The 25,332-nt window shown below is 40.9% G+C and overlaps 3 protein-coding genes across 4 annotated transcripts; all 3 read left to right on the forward strand.

The window, feature by feature from the left end:
• The first annotated feature begins 253 nt into the window (after window positions 1-253).
• LOC143474962 (E3 ubiquitin-protein ligase TRIM39) lies at window positions 254-8,812 on the forward strand. 2 transcript variants are annotated; one of them, XM_076972648.1, is made up of 8 exons: window positions 254-455; window positions 2,027-2,725; window positions 2,980-3,075; window positions 3,511-3,744; window positions 3,899-4,049; window positions 4,386-4,430; window positions 4,514-4,540; window positions 6,243-8,812. In XM_076972648.1, the coding sequence occupies exons 1-8, from the start codon at window positions 375-377 to the stop codon at window positions 6,782-6,784; spliced, it is 1,875 nt and encodes a 624-aa protein (XP_076828763.1). In that variant the 5' UTR covers window positions 254-374; the 3' UTR covers window positions 6,785-8,812. The 2 variants fall into 2 exon arrangements, with proteins under 2 accessions (XP_076828763.1, XP_076828764.1); XM_076972649.1 differs by having other exon boundaries at window positions 348-455; window positions 2,043-2,725.
• A 2,880-nt stretch (window positions 8,813-11,692) lies between these two features.
• On the forward strand, window positions 11,693-17,672 carry ovol1a (ovo-like zinc finger 1a). The gene is made up of 4 exons (XM_076973223.1): window positions 11,693-12,210; window positions 15,360-15,598; window positions 15,887-16,178; window positions 16,408-17,672. The coding sequence occupies exons 1-4, from the start codon at window positions 12,111-12,113 to the stop codon at window positions 16,746-16,748; spliced, it is 972 nt and encodes a 323-aa protein (XP_076829338.1). The 5' UTR covers window positions 11,693-12,110; the 3' UTR covers window positions 16,749-17,672.
• A 649-nt stretch (window positions 17,673-18,321) lies between these two features.
• Window positions 18,322-25,255, forward strand: mus81 (MUS81 structure-specific endonuclease subunit). Its single transcript, XM_076972647.1, has 16 exons — window positions 18,322-18,993; window positions 19,115-19,244; window positions 19,346-19,473; window positions 19,558-19,674; window positions 19,864-19,944; window positions 20,092-20,180; window positions 21,438-21,680; window positions 21,967-22,128; window positions 22,215-22,342; window positions 22,599-22,711; window positions 23,105-23,224; window positions 23,695-23,790; window positions 23,937-24,071; window positions 24,193-24,296; window positions 24,692-24,775; window positions 25,064-25,255. Exons 1-16 carry the CDS (start codon window positions 18,850-18,852, stop codon window positions 25,128-25,130), a joined length of 1,941 nt encoding a protein of 646 aa, XP_076828762.1. The 5' UTR covers window positions 18,322-18,849; the 3' UTR covers window positions 25,131-25,255.
• The last annotated feature ends 77 nt before the right edge of the window (window positions 25,256-25,332 follow it).

Consider the following 25,332-nt stretch of genomic DNA (forward strand, 5'->3'; position numbering starts at 1 on the left):
TCATCGGGGATTTGACCAAACTAGCGATTTTGTCTAAATAAAAATTTTGACTAGTAACCAGAGTTTGGCCTGTTAGAAATATCATTCACATTGGATCAGCAGGTGTGTGAGCAGATCTGTTAGAAAAGCTACGAATAGCTGCTTATATTAATGTTTAAAATTCCCTTGAAGTCATTTTTGACCAGTGTATGGAATCTACAATGACATACAGGTACAGGAGCGAACCAGCCAGACGTATACTCTCTAAACATGCAGCCAGCCAGTAAGAAGGTAACAGGTTAGTAGAGCAAGCTGACGTGAACAGGTCAAAACCAGATGGTTTGGTTAATTCCACACAGTGGCCTTCACAGCAACTATCATATATAAGGAGGAGCATGAAAACGGAGGACTGTGGCTCACAGCTGAGCTCAGGGAAGAGAGAAGACTTTAGAACCTACACTCTGCACTCAGAAGAGGTATGTGCTACCACAAGTGTTTTTCTGCGTATGCAGAGAGCTTGGTTATATAGCATCGACTTCTGTGCTTTTGTAACTGTTAATCTAAGAAAGACATAAGTTCTCAAGTCAAAATGTGTTGCTGGTTTGCGTAGATATCACAGAATGTTTTGCTGCTTGAGGAAGCAAATTCTTAAGATATATTTAGCTGATGTGCAAAAACATGCATCGTTTATAGGATCTCCTTTTACAATATGCTGGTTGACAACACACATTAAAGAATTATACATTTCAGTGGGTGGGTACCATGCTACTCTGCAGAACACATTCTTTTCTGAAGCCATACAAATTGTGTAAAAATCCTCTGTGTAATTAGGGTGAAAATGAACCTTGATTATTACTGTGATCACAAACCTGTGGATATTTCCACTCACCTGGCCTAATATGGAATCAGCATATCTTAAATGGTACAGGGCTGGGAATACAATTGCGTATTATTGACGGGTCTAACCAATTTATTGGAAACAATACATGACGACAATCACCAAAGCTATTTTTCTTGTTTATATGGGGCTTTTTAAAAACAGAAATTTTTAAACTATAGAGAAAAATGAACAGTGAGTTTAACAGTGCCATAACCTGCATAACTGTTCTACCCTCTGCATCGTAAACGGTGACCTAACTTTCCAGACCTTCCAGATGACTCACAGCAAGCCAAAACCAAAACAAACTGGTCCACACCAGATCTTTGCACACCTCTGCAGGTCTGTAGTCATACAGAGACTGAGCAAAGCCTTTTAATACACACACATCAACCAACAAAAGTGGTAAAGTTACATAGAGTGTAAAGGGGAAGCAGGATCTATCATAGCATCACAATAAGCGCATATGAAGTCAAAACAGGTCAAATAAAATGATACCAATATAAAATACCGATTAGTTAATAACTTGGTTAATAACTACATGTAAATACAAGGTTTCTTTCCTACAGTCATTTGGAATGTACGATTTGCAAATTGAACTTGTATCAGTCACCTGCATTCTTGCAAAAAGATATGGTAGGTTTTAAGATGTTGTGTACCTGGTTTGAAATTTAGGTTTATTATAAACGCTTTTTTTTTTTTTACAGATCAAGCATAGATTAAAATTCATATTTTATATTGATAAAACCAATGTTAAAATTTAACATGAAGCCTGAATGGAAAAAAAGAGTGTGTTCATGAAAACATATTAACTGGATATTAACTGAGACTTGAGTGAGTAGAGTTCAGTGAGTTCAGTGGGTAATCCCTTAGATTAAAGATCTGTGCATCAGCTGGTTAAGCGTCATTCTTCGGCCGAAACACCTCAAAAGGGTAAAACAGATGCTTCTCTCCGTAGCTTGTTAAAAAGTAATTTTTTCATGGTTCAGATGTGTTTGAAGATTACATTACTACTTCCTTTTCAGGTCTCCATTTAATCTTTCTCTTACTTATCTTCCTTCCGTTAATCACTCTGTCACCCATCTCCTCTCCTGCCTCTTCCTTATTAACAGTATTAAGACTATTAAATCTCAATAATAAATTATTCGTAATAATACTAAAAGTCTTTAGTCTTTCTCGTCCCTAGGTCCATCCAGAGCTATGCCGTTCCTGGGGAGCTTCCTCTCTGAGGAGCAGTTCCAGTGTTCCATTTGCCTGGACATCTTCGACAACCCAGTCTCCACGCCATGCGGCCACAGCTTCTGCATGGCCTGCATCGGCCACTACTGGCAGGGGTCCAGGCTGTGCCAGTGCCCGCTCTGCAAGGAGAGCTTCAAGAAGAAGCCCGAGCTTCACATCAACCGCACCCTCCGTGAGATCACAGAGCAGTTCAAGCAGATGAAGGGTGAGGCTGGGGCGTGTGGCGGGTCGGGCCGGCTGGGGAGCAGCCTGGAAGAGAGGCCCCTGCAACAAGGAACCCTGCCCGGGGACCTCTTCCTCAGGATGAAACAGCGCATCGCAAACCGGCTCTCCGCTGATTACAATTTACATAATGGCATCCAGTCGGCCAGTCTTGGAGAAAAAGCAACGGACGGACGCGATTCGGACGGCAGCCGGTCCCAAGAGTTTGCGAGGAAAGTGTCGCTGAGGAGGTTCACTCTGAGCGGGGCAGCAGATGCAAGGAAGGTGCCTCGGTGTCCCAGACACCACCACCACAAACTGGACCTTTACTGCAAATCTGATGGAGAGTGTATCTGCTCTGAGTGCAGTGATACAGATCACCAATCACATAACGTCATCTCTGTTGAAAAGGAGTGGCTGAGCAGTAAGGTATGAATATCCGTTCCCACACAACCACATGTCGCTTTGAAATGGAAATGATTCTTTATAAATGCTGAAATATGCATTCAGCGAATTAAATTTTAAAAGACTTTAAAGTTAAATGTAGACATAATGTAATTCAGAGGAAAACTAGTGCTTAAAGTAGTTGAGTTTAATAAACTTTCCATGCATAATAAATCTCTAGTTTCTTCCTATTACTTCCTGATTTGCTGTTTGAATGCTGGGTTCTGCATTTAACACAGATGCAGATTGGCATGACAGAAACAAAAATGCAGGAGATGATTGAGCAGAGGCTGAGCAAGATAGAGGAGATCAAAATATTACTGGCAGAAATCAAAGTAAGCTATTACTTATATTTAAAGATCTTTATTTATAGGGGGCTATTTATAGTCACCGACATGAAGAAAAACGTTCTGAACACAAACATGCTTTTCAAGCTTTCAGACATTAACACTACACCTTTCAAGTGTTTTGAACGATGCATTTTAACCAAAGATGCAAATATTATAAACATTTGTATTTGTATTTTAGCAAGATTTGAGAGGAATAACTGGAAATGTGACGAAACAAAAATGTGACATTTCAAATAGTAAACTCTACATTATGTTACATTATGTTCACAAGATACCTTCATTTTAATTTTTCTACTCCATTACTTTCTACTTCATTTTCACCATCCTACCACACCACCTCTTTCCTCCCTCCTCCACCCTGTCTTCTCCATCCGCTTTTCCTCTCACTCCAATGTGTACTCACAACCCCCTCTTCTCCAGATGTCTGCTGAGAAGGAGACGCAGGGCAGCATGCGCGTGTTCGGCGCGTTGCTGAACTCCATCGAGCGCGGCCAGGCTGAACTGCTGGAGGTGATCGAGATGAGCCGACGCTCGGCAGAGCACCAGGCCGAGGTCATGATCCGGGAACTTGATCTGGAGCTCGCGGAGCTGAGGAAGAGGAGTGCCGTGCTGGCTAGTCTGGTGCAGACAGATGACTGCATTAGTGGACTGAGGGTAAGCGCACACATGTATACATCCAAAGCAGGAACTTTGTTCTTTGATGTATGGAAGCTCACAACTGTTAGTTTTACAGTTGTGGAACTGTTTCTGCAGCTGTTCTTGACTAGCTGAAATGGTGATTCTATTGAATTTGTCCTACTGTCCACAGAGCTACACCAATCTCAACACCCCTGTACCAGTCAAAGACTGGGCTGGAGTGTCTGTGCATTGTGATTTTAGCGGAACAAAAGCAATCTATAGCTCAGTCTGTCAGCTGCTGCAAAACTTCCGAGAAGAGCTTCAGAGACTTCACGAAACCTGTAAGGCCGTCCGTCTTTGATTCAGTGAACTACACTGACACCTAGTGGATAAAAAGAATTGTACAATTTTGAGTAATGTAGCCATTGTCCAGGCCTGAAATAGGTGTCACTGCAACGCAGTGGATTAACAGACATTTTAGAATTTTAAATGACATAGTTTGTACATGAATCTACAAGAAGTCTCAAATTGTTTAAGGTTTAAATTTTATTTAATGATTTAAACTCAATGTCTCATGAATTTTGAAAAACATACCTTCTGCATCCTTACAAAAATCTGTCTTTGTTAACTATTAGATAGGCTACGAGATCATTTGCATTTGCTGTTTTCTTATGCAGGTTTACCAGCATTAATTGATCAATCACCATTAAAACAACAGCCAAGTAAGTATTGGAAGTAGTGATCTTTCAGTCACTTATTTTCGTTTGACTGTAACTTAATTCTTTTCAAAACCACTGTCTTGCAGAGGTGAAGAGAATACAGGAGTATGCAGGTACGTGTATTTAGGTATTTTATCTGTTTTTCTATCATCATTCTGTGAGATTCAAAGGATTAACTCTACTGGCAGTAACGTCGAACATTTCTATCATAACTGAATTCCAGTGTAAAGCAACTGACATGCGCGTTTACTATTGTAAATGCTGGCAAACCTTTCGTTCATATCCACATTCACTTAACACAAATCTGTAAGTTATTCAGCTAACCAGTAGCAAACAGTATATAGTATAAAAGTATATATTAAAGTATATAGTTTTGGAGCAATAACTACTTGAGTGAAAAGAAGGTATTGAAGGTCTTAGCATCCTAACTGTACATTATTCAAGATTTTAATTTTAAGATGACTCAGCATTTTCCCCACTAGCTACTTACCACATGCCACAACACGTCACGACAAACACTGCGGTTGGTTAGTCTGCATGTCAGTCAAACAGTCTCCTGTTTTAAAAGTAGGTGGGTTTTGGCTGCACTTCACATCAAAAACAGATTCTCTGCAGACAGCCAAGTCCGGTTTGCAGTACAGTAAACATATGTTAGCCTGCCAACGCTACCTTCAACGAGAAGAGTTTATCTGGCAGCCTGTCTGCATTACCACCGCCATTATTCCCTAAGCTTAGCTACTGCAGTCTGGTTCCACCCTCCATGTACGGGGGGGGGGGGGGGGGGGGGGGGGTAGTTCTTTCGCAATTTTGAGACTGTAATTTTGTGGTATTTTGGAACTGTACGACAGTCTTTTTGTTTTAGCTACTGTTTGGATTCCCGGCATAAAGTTTGCTTGGAATGCCCAACCGCTCATTAAGAATCAATTTATATGCACACAAAATTAAAGACGAGATATTAAAGACGTCTCTAATAATCTGGCGGAGGCTGGGTCCTTCCAGACTGTTTTGCTTTTGTTATTTCTTATCTGTTATTTTTTATTGATAGTTGATTATGTCGTTACTCGGGTTGCAGCTTAAATACTTAGGCCTACTATAAAAAAAAAGAATACAGTAGCCTACATACCATTAATCAGTCAGGTTATTTTACCATATTATAGCTTATATTATCTTCATTGGGCTTTGTAGAAAAGGTAAATGTCCAGTCATCGTTCTCTGTACCACGTTCGTACTGCATTTAGCAGGAAATTGTTTGGGGATTGTTGGATGTTATTTTGTTTGTCATTATAAATGCTATATTCCGGATTACTAGCCGCCCATTCGTCGCTCTGCCTCATAAAGGAAAAGCCACGCGACGATGTTTCTCTCTAGTATTGGCTGTTCGCCACAGTCGTCACACGTCACGCGCTTGGGGATTAATCTTAACGTGAGAGTCTAAATTTAGGTTTGCGAAGAAAAAAAAACATTGACGTGAGTCTGGTTAGTTGCGGTTGGATTTGTTAGCTGGGTTTTGTGAACTTAAGGTGAAACATAATAGCTTTATGTTTGCTGTTTTATTCTGTTGTACAGTTTTGTTACCGTAACTCGACCTAAGACCTGTTGTAATTTTTCATTGCCAAAATATATTTGCTCTAGCATATTCTGTTGTCTCGAATGATATAAGCAACCTTGAGCTTGTTGAAGGTGCTGTATAAACAAAACATTATTTACTATGCAATTAAAGGTTAATCTCAAAGCAATAATTAGGCCATGATTATAATATGCAATGGATGAAGATCAGTCTATTTATGGTATGTATTTTCTAATCACTCCTAACAGTGGACATAAACCTGGACCCAAACACTGCCCATCCTCGTCTCATCCTGTCAGAAGACAGAAAGACGGTGAGGTGCAGTGACAAGAACCAACTTGTTCCTAGGAACCCTGAACGCTTCGATCGGGTGGTGTGTGTGCTAGGTCAAGAGGGCTTTACCAGTGGGCGATACTACTGGGAAGTAGAGGTGGGTGGCAAGACTGACTGGGACCTAGGCGTGGCCAGCCGCTCTATAAACAGGAAGGGCAAGATAACTGTCAACCCCAGCAATGGATACTGGTTCCTCAGCCTACGAGACAAGACTAAGTATGCCTTCAGAACAGAGCCTTCCACCACCATTCCCGTCAACCTGAAACCTCAGAAGATTGGAGTATTTGTGGACTATGAGAAAGGCCAGGTGTCTTTCTACAATGTGGAAGCTAAGGTGCACATTTACACATTCTCAGATACTTTCACAGAAGCCATCTACCCATTCTTCAGCCCCTGTACAAACAAGTCGGGCAAGAACGATGCCCCTCTCACCATTACGCCTGTATTGACTGATTGAAAGATATGACAGCTGGGAGTGTTTTTATCAGCAGAGACCAGATCAAATAATCTGTAGTCTGAAGCATTGAACTTTGTGTTATTCCTGTGTGTTCTCAGGGATGTCTGTAACATATAAGCTTGTGCAGGTAAATTTGGTATCCAAATCACCAGAAGGATTAATATATTATTTGTGTGCCAAAATCAGTACTTTGTTAAAATTCCAAATAGCTATAAATAATTTGTCATATGCCTAATTTACATCTAGATTTTATAAAAGATCTGCATTTGAACACATTCTGTCTTTAGTTTGAAATAAGAATGCAACATTTGTGGTTTTGTTTGTTTGATTGGTTAGTTTAACAGAGCTGGAATATAAAAACTACGAAACCCATCGGGATAAAATTGTTACCATTATCTAATTTTAAATAGCCCACTATTTTATCTAAAGTGACTTGTGAATAAAAGTCCCTGACTTTCAAGTGGACATATTCACTGCTATTATTTAGCAGTGCACTGTAAATACAAATACTGTCCTTTGGTTATATTATTCAGCAATATATTGTAAACATTGAGATCTAGCTAATCCAAGATTGAGCAAAAACTGAAGACAATACAGTTATACTGCTAACATTAGACTCTTAACACTAAACTTGATTCTTGGTACTAATATTATGGATGAATTATTATTGATTAATTCATGCTACTGTTAACTAAAGCTGAATGAACAGTATCCTCGATGATGATAAAATCATAGATTTCTTAGTAGGTAGTAACTCTTGCCACCACTGTTCCTCCTAAAGGAAATCCTAACGGTATTTTTCACTTTGCACACAAAGCTTGTCGAAGCATGTTGCAGGTCCTAGTAGCCTAACTGCCAAAGACAAGCCCCCGGGGTGATAAAATACTGCAAAGACATTTCCTCAGGTAGCCACAAGGGGGCAAGTATCCCAGTCGTCTTATGTAAATCTAGCTCTAGGTCGCCTTTCAAGCTTAGGGTACATGGCCAAAAATAAGGAAATAAGATTTTAAAAACTGATTTACTGTCTCTTTCTTATTGATGCAGCTTAAAATACAGCTTCTTTTTGTGAGGAGGGCGACCTGGTATAGATGTGATTAATTTACAAAGACCAGAATAAGTATTTCTCTTCTGATAAACACTGATAGTTATGTGCTATAATAATGTGCGCTGTTCATTCTTTGCCAATTATGTCTATGCACAGGACAGAAAATTACATCCATGGCCATCAAACAATACATGCACTGACATTCTAAACAGATGTATGACTGTGCTTAGGGGATTTGTAGACAATTGAGGTACATTTTTTCAAAGATAAGGCCTACAAATAAAACAACTAAACAAGAAATATCTTAAATAAAAAATGAATAAGTACATCAGACATAATACATGATAAAAAAATCTAAACAAATAAATAAAACTTGGCAACCAATCTTTTTAAAATTAAAGTATACATAATTTGTAATTAAATTACTGTAAAACTATTTTCTAAAATAGAAAGATATTTAGCTTATTTTACACTAGCAAGCCTAATCCTGGGCATACTCTCCATCCACACTCTAGAATAGGCACAGGATTAAAAAGTGTTTTTGTCAAGCTATTATATAACAGACATAAAAGGTAGTTAATTTAAACAACAGGACCTCTTCGAAATGTTTAGTGAAAGCTGTTGAAAGTTGGTAGAATCATGGAGACTGTAATGATAGCTGTAATTAATCCATTGTGCTTTTGTATTCTTAACACAGTTAATAGTTCTGTGGCACCTCATCATACTGGGTCACCCAATTAGTGTCTAACGCTTTGAGTTTGAGGGCAGAGGATAATACATAAGAATCAAGATGGATACAAATGTCTACTTTTGAGTAGGTTGGTTAATTAAGTCTTTTTATTGTTTTGAACACAGAATCACTGTTTCCAAATTTGTTCTGATATCATTTGTATCATATTTTATTATTCCCATGCAAAACACTCACAATATAATTTAATATAATTTATAAAATTTTATTTATGGACCCTTTAGAATTATCTAGATACCTGCCTTAAATCCTATAATGTAATCTTCAATTTCATTTTAATAAATACATTCTGTATATATAACATATAATCTTACATTGCCTTATCAATGCTTAATATATAGTTAAAACGGTTAAAATTATTTCCTGCTAAAACTCAATTAATAACTCAGAATCACTCAAAAATGTTGTGGAACGGCCATGACTGCAACTCCATTTGTGCCTGTGACAAATGCATCTCTCTTCCCCCACAACTCCACCCTGATTCCTGTACTTCTCTTTTCTCTCTCTCCCTCTGTCTGGTTTCTCCCATCCCACCCAACCCTGATACCCAAGCCCCTCACCCCTCCTATGTGTGTTGAAGGCGTTGTCTGCTCTTGCAAAATTATCATTTAAAAAGAGGGTCACTGGAATCAGGTATTCCAGTCAATTGAATTGTAGATTTTTGGCTTATCTGGTCAACAACAACAAAAAAACACATATACACAGTTGGTTGCTTTTGTTCACAAAAGTATCCTGTTAAAATATGTACATCGTGGTGATACAGCCTAAGGTTAGATCAAAACAGATCTCAAAGGAAATTAGAAGTTATTAGAGGTTGTTGAGGCTAAAGTTGATATGGGGTTAGAATGGCTTTCAGAAGACTTGGGCCTAAATCAGATTACAGTCAGGCTGATAGTTTACAAATGGAATAAATTCATTACATTTGCTACACTGCCTATGCATGCTGTGATATTCTCACGGAAGTGCCATAGAACCTTACAGTGACGTGTAAGGCTCTGCAGGCAAATCTTGAACTTGTCTGTGTTCAGTAGAATGCAACAAGAGAAACGCTCAATAAAGGTGTCCAAGATAAAAGAATAATAATCAGAATAATAATAAGAAATAAACCCCGCGTGTCCACTGTAGAACCTCATGTCAACAGTGAAGTATGGTGGGAGGACTATAATGTTATGGGGCCACTCTTCTGCGCCAAGGCAAAAATTATGTGCTCCAAGCGGTATCCGGATATCCTAGAGCAGAAATGACAAAGTATCTGTGATCCAAAATTCGAAAGACATGCACTATGAGAAAACAGAAGAATAAGTCAACAACAAAGTAGCTCAAATAGATGAAATTCTGAATTTTAGAATGAAACGTCCCAGTCCTGACCTCAGTTTAATTGAAATTCTGCTATGTGTGTGCGTGTGCGTGTGTGTTAGTGAGTGAGAGAGAGAGAGAATGAAAAAGATAATGTATTAACAGTTGAAGCATACCTTGATTATTATTCTTCAGTGACGACCAGGATTCCTCACTAACACAGATAGTTGCTATGCTCATCAAATGTGACAGATGTAAATGTCAAGTGAACAAACACTGTAATACTGGAACAGTGAAGCGGCCTGGGTGCAGCTCCACCCATGTGTGTTATCTTGAAAAGTGAAGGAAAGTCTTTGTGGTATATTTTCTTTGCTGAAAGATGAATGAAGTTGAGCAGGCCTTGACGGAAAAGGAGGTAAAGATAGAAAAAAAAAAAGTTGCAGCAGGTTGCCAATCAGGTTGTGCTTGATCAGGCTGCCGTTTACACTTCCATCTGGTCTCTTGGTACTGTCCCTTTTCTCACTGGTGCTGGCATATGTGTTCATCATGAAAGCCAACTACACGAATGTAGCACCATAAACGCCTGAATGTAAGCACACACACATGTATTGTGGCGTGTATGCGTGTGTGTTTGCAAATTATATCAAATTTAGTGAAAACCTATGCACATTTTAAAACTCTACCTCACATTTGGCAGATTTTCTTTAGCCAGTGAATCTCTTTGATATTTTTTGGACATTTTCATAAGACGTTAGCCTACAAGGAGACTTAAAGAAGGATTGTGCTTGTGTGTTACAGGGGTGATAAAAGTTGTTTTAAGTAGACACCTCCTGCAAAACAGGTATGGTCAAATAATCAGCAAACTATGAAGAAATAAAACCGAAGTTATGTGTTGTCAGACAGGGAAGAAGTGAGAGGGGGATGAGGAGGAAGAAAAATGGGGTAAACGTTCTGCCTCAACCACTCGGACAGCCCAGACGACATACCTCTCATTCTACCACCTACACACTCCCTCTGCCTTTCTCTGTGTCATTCCTTATGACTCTCCTCATTACCACCCTTATTTAGTCATCATCTTAGTCTCTTCTCTGTTTTAATTTGGAAGTGCACAGATTCCCCCATATCACAAATTTTTTTGTTGGATAAAGTGGTGGGCTATTCTGATGTGTTTGTAATAGCTCACTGAGGTGTGTACAGGTGTGTGCAAGTGTAGAATTCGTCAATAGAAACGGGTGATTTTAATGCAGTTAGAGCTGGGGTCGGAAGAACAAGATAAGTCAGTAATGGTTGTCGATGGAAGACAGTGACCCTGTCTTTATACAATGTTGTTGTTCTTAAGAATTGGGACAGCAGTTTTGCTCCGCTCTGCATCTTCCCGTTCATATATTTGTTGTGGTTTCATGTAAAATCTACCTAGCGTCAAAATTCTTATTCATGCTCTTAAAATATTCCCGTTTCTATGTGTTGCGAACTAAACGGTGTTATATATATGTTACGTGAGTCGGTCGTATTTAGCGGTCGCCACGCCTTTTTGGTTCAGTCTTAGTTAGCCTTTCTTATCGTGATGTTACTATCAATATTAAATGTTGGGTTTTAGGTCAATCTCCATCTTTCTTCTTCAGTATTGCCTTCAGTCGCTCCCGCCTTGAAGCGGAATGGCAACTGGGAGTGTGTGTGTGTGTGAGAGAGAGAGGGGGAAGAAAACCGGTTGAACAGGTAAAACACAGAGGCTGGCCTGGGTCGGGTTTGTTGTCACCGTTATTTCCAGACGCATGCGCGCTGTCACCTGTTTCCTCATGAAATGTGTACCTGCGCTTCAATCAACCTTTGAAATTCTCCGTGTTGCGTCTCAAGTGAACGGATCGGAATATTCCCTACACCGTTGTCCGTTAACAGAGCCATCGGATCGGTGTTTATACAGCAAGTATTTGGACTGGGATACATTGGAAGCTGAAAGTTACGGAAGACAAGGAAGGGCACGCAAAAGTGGACAAATCGTGAGAGACGCCACGGGAACCTGTAGCCTATAGGTACAAAAGTTTGGAGAGCTAGTCAAGAGGAAGGAGAATCCGTATTTCTACATTACTACTCACCTGATGCCAACATACAAGCAATACTTTTATTAGATTTTTTGGCTTATTTAGTATGTTTTCACTTTCGTAAGTAGTTTACCGCTCAATTCTAAGTACAACAGAGACCTAGAGAAGCATAGCGGAGAACAACCGAGAGAATAGACCATGCCGCGAGCATTCCTTGTGAAAAAGCCAAGTATATCACCCGGCAAGAGAAACTGGAGCGATCTGCCTGACCACGAACGCGGAGACATTTACATACCAGGTGAGAAGATCAAATAATTAGCTTCCCATTTAACTTGAGTAAGGTGAACCACGTAGGCTACACCGAATAACGGTAAACGTGAATCGTGTGATACACATAAACACAAGTTGGTATATGAGTCACTAAGATATTATTGCAAATTCTTGATCATTTGTGAATGATTTTGATCAACGAAGTAACGTAATTCCTTAGAATATAGACCTTTTTACAATCTCATGAAAACAGTCTTAGACTATTGTCCACATTCGGGCTAACTTTTAAAACCCGAATTTAATGTGTAAATTTTAATTGAAACTATGGCAATCTAAACATATCCTTATGATCACATTGATCTCTTTTTAAAGTGCGTGAGAGGTAAGAGGACAGAAGGAGCCGTTACAACCCGCTCAGTTGACCTTCAGACTCATTTGGCTTCCTTATACACGATGTAAAATTCATTGCACCACATTGTATTACACACCGTTTCGCCTACACGAAACGTTACATTAAAGCTTCTAATACCGCCTTACTTATGAGATATAGGACAATATCTGTGGTGGTGGTGTGATCATAGACCATAATTATTCGCTGCGAAAAGGTTTGTCAACAGCAAACCCGTTTCATTTGTGATTGTGAAAGGGTTAGAAAGGCAGATGGAATTAAAACATTTACTTAGATGTCAAAAAACCCTGCCGATTCACCTAACGGAATACTTGCAAGGCAACCCTCTTTTTGTGAAACCCTTCCCATGGACCATTCCCTTCATCACTACAAACAATCAGGCTAATAATTTACTAAATCCGGCAGGATTTTAGGGGGGCAATTTGAACTTAATTTCCTAACATATCCAAGGAGCATAGCCTACCCACCACCCCCAAAATAAGCCACTTATTCTTTTCAAAGCGAGGCTTTATAAAACCGTTGATTATTATTGTTGTGAGTTTAAGGAACAGATTAACCATGACTTTAGGAATAGGCCAACTCGTACTGATATGCAAATTTAAGTTGTTAAAATATCAGTTCTAGTATTGTTCTACATTGGCCTGCGATCACACTGAAACGTCATTGTTTAAACAGATTACTTGTACTTAGCAGGTATTTATGGGGGAAGATAGACTTAAGTTGTTTCAGATACCTATTCAAGTCAGATATCTGTTCTGTTCTCGTCGCTGCCGTTACCAAAAATCCCGAGTTTATAATTTCGGCCTAATTGTAAACGCCTAGTCCCAAGTAAACGAAAATGACCATTTATGTTCATTAATTACAACGTTTGTGTCACAATTTCAGTAGCCATACATTCTTGTTTACACGGTCGTTTAAGACATCCAACGAGGCTTATTCTAAGAGATAATTTTTAATTCGTTTAGTAAGAAAACTAATGTTTACTAGCATTGTCGTCCATGGCTGAGTTAATGAACAGCAAAGGAAATAACGGACTTCGCCGCGCGGTCTGCTGTTTCCCGCTACACCCTTGGCAAACATGGCACAGCCTGTTCGCGAGTAAACTCTTCAAGAGTAGGCAAGGCCCACCTTTAACGTTTACGTTTGATATTCGCCTTGCAGAACATAGTGGAACACGGTTTAATTTATCGACGCAACATTAAAGTTGTAATCTGTGTCATTAACTTTTTTCGTTTAGGCTTTGTTGTGTTTACCCGAATATTATCTCACATTTCATAGCGTAATTGACTTAACCTGAAGGCTGTGTCGTCACATGAAATGTGTCAAAGTTGCGAGATAAGACATGAAAACTAGATTTGGAACTACGTGCACTGTAAGCCCATAAAAGGAGTCGAACCTGTACATAGCCGACACACTTAACTTAATCGTGACTAGTCATATATATGAAATACTCTGGTTTCAGTTAATTCTAGCGACTTAAATGTGCATATGAATGGGTCTATAAAGAAGGAAAACCATAACGAAAGTGAACTGGTACACAACGCTAATGGGCTGTTAAAAGGCTAATGGGCGATCTGTTATTTACAGGCAAGAAAAACGCTTATTTGTTTCGAACTATTTTATAAAATGAGGCTTAGGTTTCTCACTCTATCTTGCCAATCCACATTTGTTGCACATGTTCCACGTTGGCTGCAAACACACATGGCGTGGTTGTAAGAACAGGGAGGAGTTGCAATATAGCTCAAGATAAATCCAAATAGGTAAGGCAAGAAAAAAAATCAGTGCATCAGCTATAGCAAAATGCTGATGTATGCCCCTCCTAAGAATATTTATTTATTTATTTAATTGTCCTTTGCTTACATTTCCACAATGCAGGCTAAGGACCTGAGCTCAAAAAAGCACAGCAGACGACAGATTTTTTTACAACTGTGGGGGACGTTCAAAATCATTTATCCCTTTTTGAGGAATAGAAACCAGCTAGCGTATAGAGAAAAGGCTACTCTGCACTCTTGTGTTCTGCACATACCGTTACATAAAGAACACAACATTTGCATTATAATTTGCAATTCGTCTGATTATGTTTCACCAGGATCAAGAGATTCATTGTGTACTACTTACTGTAAAAAAGTGGTAGGATGGCCAGAGTGGCAGGACACCATCACCATCACCATCATCATTATTATTATTATTATTATTATTATTTAACAGATCATTGAAGATCAGGATGGTAGAAAACATAATACTTTACTAGAGTTCTGCTTCCAGCCTTTGTGTTGTGTTGTGTGCACACTTGTATAAAGAGATCACAAGCCTGTGTCTCTAGCCTGGCTGGTAGGACTGGTACTGCTGTAATAGGAGTGGCTGACTTCAGACCAGGACAATACACACACACACATGCACACACATACACTGACACTCACACACAGAGAAACGCACGCCTGCCTCCCACCCACTCACACACACCTTCCCCGGAGGCACAACTGTCCCCAGTTTCCTGAGAGCCACATGTAACATTCAGTTTCTAATAATATTCACATTCTTCATCACCACCTACAGCAATAATATGGGTGGTCTGGAAGATGTAACCCAAACTTTGCAAGAAAGATGTAAATTGTTGTCGAGGTGAGAACAAAAGTACAATTGAGGTTAGATTTGGTTGAGAAAAGGGAAACGAAGTGACGATAATATTATTTTGCCACCACTCTCCTCAAATGATTCAACTGATACTCGTATCTTTGCTCATGATCTCTCGATTCTTTCTCTTCCAGTTTCTGTGTCCCCTCCGGCTCTTTGGGAGGAGACGGAGGCCAGTACGGCTGAAGTGGCCCTGTGCCTGTCCACTCGTAAAGAGCACACCTTGTGCACACAGAAATATACACAGGACCCCTATGCCGTGGTGTCTACGGCTGAACTGCCTTCCTCTACTGCTCTGGGACAACAGCACAGTCCAGAGATAGAACGCATCAGAAGTTCACAGAGCAGTACCTATGTCCGCTCCAAGATCAAGGTGAGGCCTTTTCCGAAATGCGCACTTCATTATTTACTGTTATGGCGTTAATGCTCTCGAGGTAAAAACTGGTTAGAGCTGCATTGTTTCAGTGGTAATCATCTAACTCTTTTGACAGAAATATGGTTCATCTTTTATGAACCATTTATGCTGAATCTATGTTGAATTTCAGTGATGAAAGAAACTCAGATGTTGGTTCAGAGCATTCGAGAACATTTCATGTTGAAAGGAAATGTGGACAATTTCATAACATATCTTACCTTCATTAATTTAACTTAACATTGACAGGTTACCACTGGTGAACCACCCTCCGAGACTCAAACTTTCATGCCAAGCACGACCACTGGTTCTCCCGAAGCCATGGCAATCCCATGCCCCACACCCAGCACTGTGACCTCTCTAGCATCCGTAGCAGGTGGAACCTATGTTTGTCAGGTGTGCCAGAAAGTGTTCCAGTTCCAAAGAATGCTCAATAGACACCTAAAGTGCCACAGCGAACAGAAAAGGCACCTGTGCAATTTTTGCGGCAAGGGCTTTAATGACACCTTCGATCTCAAGAGGCACGTCCGCACGCACACAGGTATGTGAGCATAAAGTATTTTGCTGGTAGAGCTGCTCTTTGTAGATAATGAATCAAACAAGAATTGATCAGATTTATTCATAGGGCTGTGTAAAAATGTGAGTATACCGGTTTAGGTACAGTTACAGCTTCCTACTGCTTTTGATCCTGCTCCAAAGTTGTAGGTCAAAGAGAGTCTAGTGAATACACTCCACACACAGACTCTAAAACATGCACGTCTCTCTCCAAGGTGTCCGTCCGTACAAATGTGATTTATGCGAAAAGGCCTTTACCCAACGCTGCTCTCTGGAGTCCCACATGAAGAAGATCCACGGCGTGACGCAACAGTACGCCTACAAGGAACGCCGCACCAAGCTCTATGTTTGCGAGGAGTGCGGCCACACGGCCTCCACCCAGGACGCCTTACTCCGCCACCTCCACCACCAGCATCCAAACAGCGCCTTCTTGCGGGCCAAGGGGGCACGCAGGCAGTCGGGAGCGGCGGGCACGAGCGGAACGGAGGAGAGCTCCCTACCCGGGTCCCCTCTGTCACTGAACAGTGATGACACGGCAGGGTCAGGAGGAAGATAGAAGGACGTGCGAGTTGGCAAATGAAGACACAATGAAGAATACGCACACCGTTCATCGCACCATGTCAGCTGGTTTATATGAAATATGTATATATATTTTAAAGAAGGAAAAATAGAAGGGGAAACTTGCAGTTATAATGAAATGATAACAGCAATACCTTTCCTTCTGTGCCATGACATATTGGATGAACTGGTTAATGTGCCTTAAGCAGTAATAGATTCACTCACAGTTTACACTATTGATGAGGGCTGGTTCTTCCCTTTGAAATTGGTAATAATTATGCACTAGTTCAGTTTACATTGAGGCATTTTCTATTACTGAAAGAGATAAGACTGTAATACTACTACTACAACTGTAAATATAATAAATTCTGTGTTGCGGCTCAGGGGAGACATTTTTACATTAAAGTGCTAAAGTTGCATTTGTAATATTCCAACAGTGCCTTATTTTCTAAGTTCTCGTTTTTTTTATGGGGTTACTGTAGAGGGAAAGCGTTCTTGGTCACTCATTACTGCTGTTTGTAATATATACTGATAGATGTTTTGTAAAAACAGATTTATATTCATTGAGCTGGTAATGTTTCCTGGGTGGAGTTTATCATTTATGCAAGATTTTCTACATTTACATTAACAATTAATTCTCTGAATGTGCATTTTACATATTATGTATTGTGGACATTATTTTCACTTTTCTGACACTGCTTAGGAACCTCAAAGTCAGTGTTCAGCTCACTGATATACCAATGGTATACATTTAATTTGGTAGCAGCCACTACTGACACAAAGAAGACATTTAATATGTGCTTAAGCCTAACAGGGGTAGAGGCAGAGTATCGATTATGTGGAAAACTGGGATTTTACTACTGATTTGTTTTTTCCAATGAATGTGCATTCTATTCATGACAATTAAATGTTTATTTCACGACACGCATTGTTCATTTTGTTCATGAGCCACGAGCAGCATAGGACATCTTGTCGAGTTCTTTCATTTTTGAACTGTATGTAAACAAAAACTGAGAAGGGGTGCTGAGTGCAGAGAAAGACCGGGAGAGCGTGGATGAGTGAGTCAGTGGGTGGATGCCGTGTGTGCATGCAGCGGATTCCTGATCCTTGTTGGGTCTTGTTGCTGGAATTCACGAGCAGACTCACTGTAAGGCTCCTGGATGTTAACGGTTTGAGTTTGTCGTTAGGCCCGTTATATGTATGTATATATATGTGTGTGTGTGTGTGTGTATATATATATATATACATACATATATACACACACACACACACACACACACACACACAGTATATCTAATTACATACATACACACATACACACACACACACACACACACACACACACACACACACACACACACATCATAGATCATGCAGTAACCAACAGAACAGATTAGTAAAACGTCCTCAGACTACGAGAAACTGATACGTTTAATAGCGCTGCGTACATTTCATTGTCCACGAAAAAAAATACCTAATTTCGCACGGCCATGTTCTTACTCCATCGCGCCTGTGAGTGGCGCTGTTTGTGCTGTGCGGCACATTGTCAACAGACCATAGACGTTCGTACTCTACCGCCCATAGAGCAATGTTTTCAAAACAGTGGCGGGGAGAGCGAACCCGGGAATCGGCGAGATAGCTGACACTTTTAGATCATTTAGCTAGCTATATTCCAGTTAGGTCCATAGTGTTGGCTACAGCGTAGAAAACGTGCTAATATTCTTTGCCTCTCACTTCCACAAAGCACTCAGACGTAACTGAGCTAGTTCCTAAACTCTTGGCTAGCTGGGGAGCTTAGCGAGCTCGCAGGCTGCCTTAGGCAGAGTGGATGGACACTGGGTGTAATAGTAGTGTAACGCACTACAATAACAGATGTTCCCATCACATTAAAACACACTCGCTTGCCTTTTAGTCCATGCAGTGTAGTTGGGTAGCAAGCTAGATAGCTAAATACATGGGAAGAGACGGCGACTAGCTAACTACACCTGCACAACTTGTTCGTTTATGTACTGATAACATTAGCTTCTTGCCTTCAAAATGTAACTGAATAGCGGTGTGTTACCTTGTGTAGTGTCTAGGACAGGTTACTGGATTCAAATATGCCGTCGGAACCCGGTCCAGTGCGTTTGGGTCGGAAACGCCCTTTACCCTCTTGCCCCAACCCTCTTTTTCTTCAATGGCTAACTGAGATGCGCGACCACGCCAAAGAGAAGGGACTGAAAACGCAATATGTGTATCAAAAGGTGAACTGGATCTTGTGTGCTGTCATATAAGCGGGCTATTTTGTGTATAATCATCATATTAGCAGGTAGGTTGAGTTTGGTGCATCTTAACACCTGCTGAACAATAAATTCTATTTTTAAGGCTATTCATTCTTTGAAGAAATACCCTCTTCCCCTGAAAAACGGCAAAGAGGCAAAGATCCTGCAGAATTTTGGAGACGGTATATGTAAGATCCTGGATGAACGGCTTCAGAAGCATTACAAAGAAAACGGTAAATTGAGCTGTTATGAACAGTGAAAATTGTCCTTCTGTAGATTTAAACGTAGAAACTTTATTGCCACAAGCTTATGTTTTACTTTTGTTGTTTTACAGGTGTCCACGCTCCTGTTCATTCCCTTCCAAGTGATTTTACTACAAATCAACCTTGCGACAAACTTCACCCTGACAAATCTGTGCCCCATTGTTCCAAGGATCTTTTGGGAAAGGGTGGAGAAAATATGGTAGATTAAACTATTATTACAGACTCAGAGTCCATGTTTTTCGTATATGTTTTCCATTGCTTGATGGGCATTTTTCCTCCGCAGAGAAAAGCGGAGGGTAGTGTCAGAAACCAAGGCGGAGTAAGGAAGAAGAGGGAGTATGTACCCCAGAAGAGATCTGGAGCCTACGCTGTTCTGCTCACGTTGTACAGGCACGCACAGGTGAGACAGACATTGTACACCCATTTGTAGTAGCTGTATAATGCACAGAGCTAAAAAAAAACAAACTGGATATTTCTGATTTATGTCACAAGCAACAACCATGACTCTGCATTTACTGATTTATATTTTGGTAGAAAACCCATGGATGTGTAACTAAAAGAAAATATTATATTGATCTTTGCTTCTTAGTTACCTGACAGTAAAGGCTTCATGTTTAAAAATGAACTGCAGAATGAGGCACAGTCCCTTTGTGATAAATCCTTCTCAGTGGTAAGATTACTGATTCAACTTCTAAAACATTATTGCAAACTTTAATATGCATGTTTTATGCATATTATATGCATACTTTAATATGCATCTACTGAGTTTAGGTAATTGTGTTTAACCCAACATTTGCAATCTGGTCTTTGTGGATAGCCTGATCTAGGCAGTAAATACACAGCGTGGTCCTCAGTAAGCACTCTTATCCAGAAGAACCTTCTCCTGAAGACCCACAGCCCTGCAAGGTAAATCTCACTCTGTATTGTAAAATGTACCCCTTTCAAACTGACTCAAAATCATGTTTTCACTGTGAACCAGTCAGACAGAGAAAGATTTAAGAATAAATTAAGGATGGACTCTAAATAGGCTTGTGTTTTATGATGATGTGCACTATGTGGACATGAGTAATGACACACATACACATTGCAACTACAGGATCCTTTATAATCCACCCCAATATGCCCGCCCCCCCCCCCCCCCCCCTTTCAGCTATTCAGTGGGGTTGAGGTAGGACTCTGTGTGGGCAAGTGAAGTTCTTCCACACCAAGTTCACCCAACCATGCCTTCATGGACTTTGCTTTGTGCCCTGGGGCACAGTCGTGCTGGAATAGAAAGGGCCGTCACTACTCTCTTCCCACAAAGTTGGAAACAGACAATTGTCTGAAATGCTTTCTGAAGCATTGAGGTTTCCCTTCACTGGAACTAAGATTCCTGACAAACAGTCCCATTACATTGTCCCTCCTCCACCAATCTTTAAATTTGCCACAGTGCAGTCAGGCAGGTAACACTCAGACCTCCAGGTAGAGAAGCATGACTCATCACATCACTCCAGTGGCATTATATTTTGCGCCCCTCCATCTGACCCCTGGCATTGTGCTTTGTGATGTAAGCTGCGTGTAGCTGCTCAACCATGCCCATGGCATGAAGCTCCCAGTTTGCAGTTTTTATGCTGATGTTAATGGAAGGAAAGGTTTGGAATTCTGCAGTTATTGAGTCAGCAGAGCTTTGTCAACTTTTATGCACTCCACCCCTCGGTACTTGGCGACCCTGCTCTGTAACTTCATTTACACTGTGGCTGGGTTGCTGTGGTCCCTAAGCCTGTTTACTTTTCAATAATACCACTGACAGTTCATCCTGGAATTTCTAGTGGGGAATAAATTTCACTTAACTGACTTTTTGCCACTGTGGCATCCTATTACAGTACCATACTTAAATTGAATGTGCTCCTTAGAATGAGCCATTCTTTCACATATGTCTCTAAAGGCCGACCACCTGGCTGGTTGCTTGATTTTAATATGTCTGTGACTATGGGACTGAATGAAATAACCAAATTCAATAATTAAGGTGTGTTCTAATTGTTTTGTCCATATAGTGTATATCATGCGATGACAAAAATGTCTGTTGTTTCATATTAAGCTCTGTCACATATATAGATAGATATGACGGAATGAATAATGGAGCTGATCTGGTTGCTTCGGTCTCTTTTCTCATTTGTTTCTCAGGTATTCGCTGACTGAGCTGGGACTAGCTCTGGCGGAGAGACTGGAGTGTGAAGAAGGGCAGACAGATGGTGGACGAGAGGAGGAGAAGAGGACTGTGACTGAGAATGTGGGGGATGGACCAGTAACCAGTTCAGGAGATGGACCAGTTACCAGTTTGGAAGATGGACCAGTAACCATTGACCTCACTGTGAATGAGGGGGAGGAAGAGGAAGAGGAAGAGGAGGAGGACGGCGAAAACAGTTGGTGAGAGCGAATGACTAACAGAGACAGAAAACATGAGGCTGCCTACGCTAGCCAAAAAGTTGTTTAGAGAAGAAAAGTACCAAAAAATCGTCTAATAGGAAGAAAAAAGGGGCTTGCCTTTTGGCAAGACATTTTTAAAAAGCTGGACAAAAACAGGATCTTGTTCTGACTGCCCACTACTCCTAATACCAGTCTTCATAGTCATTCTGATGAGATGTGAAATATATTCCATCTGCATCTATTAATAAAAAAAAACTTAAAAAAATTAATTTGTTTTTCTCTTCAGCGGGCCAACCGAGGAGCCGTCCGCATCCATTTCAGTAAGGCAGGCAGAAAATGCTGCAACTTTTTCAGGTCTGTCAGGCACAGGCAGTGCTGCAGGAGGGTGTCGCCTCCTGCCTGGTACTTACGACATTGTGCTGTGTGTTGACTTCATTGAAACCACTGGGTAGGTAAAACAGTTTTTCATTGTCCGTGATTTGGTTTCATTGAGCGCCGAGTTGTCACTGTGTTGCTTATGTCTTTGGATGCCAGCGGGAACACTGCGCGCAAACAAGAGCTGGTTAAAGAGCTGCAGAAGAATGGAGTGACCTTTGACATCAGGAAGCTAAATGTGGGAGACTTCCTGTGGGTAGCTCGTGAGAAAGTGGAACCTATTCCTGGTAATGTCTTACGCACTCTCTGTGATTGTCATCTTTAGTAGCCACTGGTGTTTTGTAGCATTCAAGTCAATAGCATTTTTTAAAGAATGCTTTAATATTTTGTGAAGATTCCTTCACCAGGTAGACCCTTCAGATAGAAGCTATCAGTTTGTGTTTTCTCAGTGCAGTACTCATAAGCTGTGTGAGATCCAACTGTATGTACATGCTCTGCATAGCATTTACACAGAGATGTGTTAATGGCTGTATTTAAATGAAGGTCTGCTGCGCCCACCGGTCGCAAAAGAGTTGGTCCTTGATTACATCATAGAGAGGAAGAGGATGGATGACCTCTGTGGCAGCATCATGGACGGACGCTTCAGAGAGCAGAAGGTATAAAATAAAGACCTGCTTTTTTTTTGCATGCATACCATCAGGGAAAGTTTGATATAAGATGGACAGGAATTGTAGGTCTTTACTTGATAAATGAGTGAGCTTACCATGACCAGCGCTTGGTAGAGAAGTGAAATCATGTCTTTGAGAGGATCCTAATTAGGAATCCATGCACCGCAGGTGCCAAAACACTATTGAAATTGTTCCGTAGTTCAGGTTGGATATAATTAGGAGAAATTAGAAACACTGAAGCTTAGTCAATGCTGTAAGCTGTGGCATTTTATCAAGAATGTCCTGATTGCAGTAAGGACAAATACTCAGGCGTCATCAAACATTACTGTCTGCGTGACTGCACACAGCAACCATGCAACTTTTGACACCTTTCTCCGGCAGTTCCGTCTGAAGAGGTGTGGTCTACACAAGCCCATCTACCTGGTAGAGGAGTGTGGGGCTACAGCAGCTCACCTGAGTCTACCAGAGAGCACTTTACAACAAGCTATAGTCAATACACAGGTACACCTGCTCAAGTCTGCCAGAACTGTCATCACTGACTACAGATGATATTAAAGAAGTGTATTAGTAAACACACTGTGTCTTGGGCCTTAAATGAGATCAGGTGTATAATTGATATACAGACTCACTTTGACGTTTAGGAGTTGTGAAGTATTTGTCTTTTGTTTTCTAGTGTACAATATGTGAAACTAGAAAAGAAATGGGTACTCGAATTTAATATGCGCTTTTAAAGTGGGCAATAAAGCTAAAGAATAAGCTGTATTGTCCATAAGCATTCACCCATATTTATTTATTTTCAGCCTCATCTCATACATGAATATTTTTGTTACAAAAAGATGTTCTAAATATCACTTAATATCAAATCATTTAAATATGTTCATCTGTATTAGAGCAGGGACATGCATACACCATGTTGGTTTTAGAAAATGAACGTGTTTATTTAGAAGAGTACGTGTATTTGCACGTTCCAGGTGGTGGATGGCTTCTTTGTGAAGAGAGTTCAGGACGTCAGGGAATCGGCTGCCTACCTCACAGTCATGACCAGACACCTGCAGAAACTTTATCAGGTCATTCTCAGACCACGCATGCTGACCAGTGCAAGATGCCGCGCATCTGTGCTGCGCTGTAGTGCGTGGAGTACGGCTTTCTTTTGAATAGAGCTGACTTGGGTTTATAGTAGTTGTATCCTGACTGAGCTGCTTCCCGGCCCCAGAACCGCGTGCTGTTCTGCCGCTCCAGAGAACTGGAGGGAGACGTCGAGTGTGACGTGGAGGGCGGAGCCACGGAGGGACCTCGTTGCTCTCTGATCTCCTTTGCCGAGTTCAACCACGGGGCTGTGAAAAACAAGGTGTGCCATTAGTGTGGGAGTGTGAGCGGTATTCACTGCTGGAGGGCTTTTGTGTGCGTTCATCATTCACTCTCGCCTCTGTCCTTGTGCTGCTGTGGCTCATTAGCCTCTTCTCTCCCAGTGTCAGACAGTTAGGGAGGTGTTTGCCAGGCAGCTGATGCAAATCAGTGGCATCTCTGGTGATAAAGCAGCTGCCATTTTGGAGCACTACAGTACAGTGAGCAGGTACGTACCCTGCAGTGCACTCGTTATTCAGAACAAAAGTCAAATGTGCCTTATTTGCAATCGAAATTTGTCCTCCGCATTTACCCATCTGTGCAGTTAGAACATACACACACACACTAGTGATTACTAGGGGGCTGTGGATCACATGTGCCCAGAGCGGTGGGCAGCCCTAGCCCAGCGCCCGGGGAGCAGTTGGGGTTAGGTGCCTTGCTCAAGGGCACCTCAGTCATGGCCTCAGGTCTGGGAATTGAACTCACGACCCTCCGGTCACAAGACCAGTTCCCTACCACCAGACCATGACTGGCCCAACAGGACAGGCAGCGCCTGGACGTTCTTAATATGGACATGGTGGATGGAGTTGTGATTGTGATTTTGCAAACGTTCACCTCTTTCAGTTTGTTGGATGCGTATGCCCTGTGTGTGTCAGAAGCAGAGAGAGAAAAGCTCCTCGCCTCCATCAAATATGGTAAACTCAAAAGGTTTGTATTTTGTATATTTTTTTTGTGTGTGTGTGTGTGTGTGTGTGTGTGTCATCTGAACCTAAATTAAATCTAATCTCACTGGTCCCTACCATTCAAGTTTAGGCTTTGTATTTCAATGGCAAGTTTGACTTATTTACCTGATTATGGTCTTTTTCTGCTGTTCTATGGCATTATTTTCTGGTAGATTTATAAAGTACATAGAGCTAAAAAAAACAAATTATCAAGTTGATAATCTGAACACAAGTGCTATATCTCATTAAGTCTGTTGACATTTTACATTTCCAGAAATCTTGGGCCTGCCTTGAGCCGTACTGTGTACCAGCTCTACTGCACACAAGGACCCCTGTCCTAACCCTCTCCAAAATGCACATGATCTCATTATACAAAACTGCAGTGCAGTGCTCCACGTTTTTTGTGCTTGGTTCTCTGTTTTTAGATTTATTTACAAAATACGATTAAAAAAAATATTTGATTTCATTCTTCTGCGTCATCTGTGATTCTGTCATAGACTAAAGTGGACTAGCGAAAGTACTGGGGTAAAAGTGCTCTGCTGA

Source organism: Brachyhypopomus gauderio, chromosome 14, assembly GCF_052324685.1.
Source record: "Brachyhypopomus gauderio isolate BG-103 chromosome 14, BGAUD_0.2, whole genome shotgun sequence".
Classification (NCBI taxonomy): Eukaryota; Metazoa; Chordata; class Actinopteri; order Gymnotiformes; family Hypopomidae; genus Brachyhypopomus; species Brachyhypopomus gauderio.

Bases quoted from the DNA above. Each gene is read 5' to 3' on its own strand.
- mus81 (XM_076972647.1), top strand. From the start codon at position 18,850: ATGCCGTCGGAACCCGGTCCAGTGCGTTTGGGTCGGAAACGCCCTTTA. The intron at 20,181-21,437 runs GTAAATCTCACT...TTTGTTTCTCAG, and splicing joins AAGACCCACAGCCCTGCAAG to GTATTCGCTGACTGAGCTGG. The intron at 22,129-22,214 runs GTAGGTAAAACA...TTTGGATGCCAG, and splicing joins GACTTCATTGAAACCACTGG to CGGGAACACTGCGCGCAAAC.
- ovol1a (XM_076973223.1), top strand. From the start codon at position 12,111: ATGCCGCGAGCATTCCTTGTGAAAAAGCCAAGTATATCACCCGGCAAG. The intron at 12,211-15,359 runs GTGAGAAGATCA...TTTCTCTTCCAG, and splicing joins CGGAGACATTTACATACCAG to TTTCTGTGTCCCCTCCGGCT. The intron at 15,599-15,886 runs GTGAGGCCTTTT...TAACATTGACAG, and splicing joins ATGTCCGCTCCAAGATCAAG to GTTACCACTGGTGAACCACC.
- LOC143474962 (XM_076972648.1), top strand. From the start codon at position 375: ATGAAAACGGAGGACTGTGGCTCACAGCTGAGCTCAGGGAAGAGAGAA. The intron at 2,726-2,979 runs GTATGAATATCC...CATTTAACACAG, and splicing joins AGGAGTGGCTGAGCAGTAAG to ATGCAGATTGGCATGACAGA. The intron at 4,050-4,385 runs GTAAGGCCGTCC...TTTCTTATGCAG, and splicing joins TCAGAGACTTCACGAAACCT to GTTTACCAGCATTAATTGAT.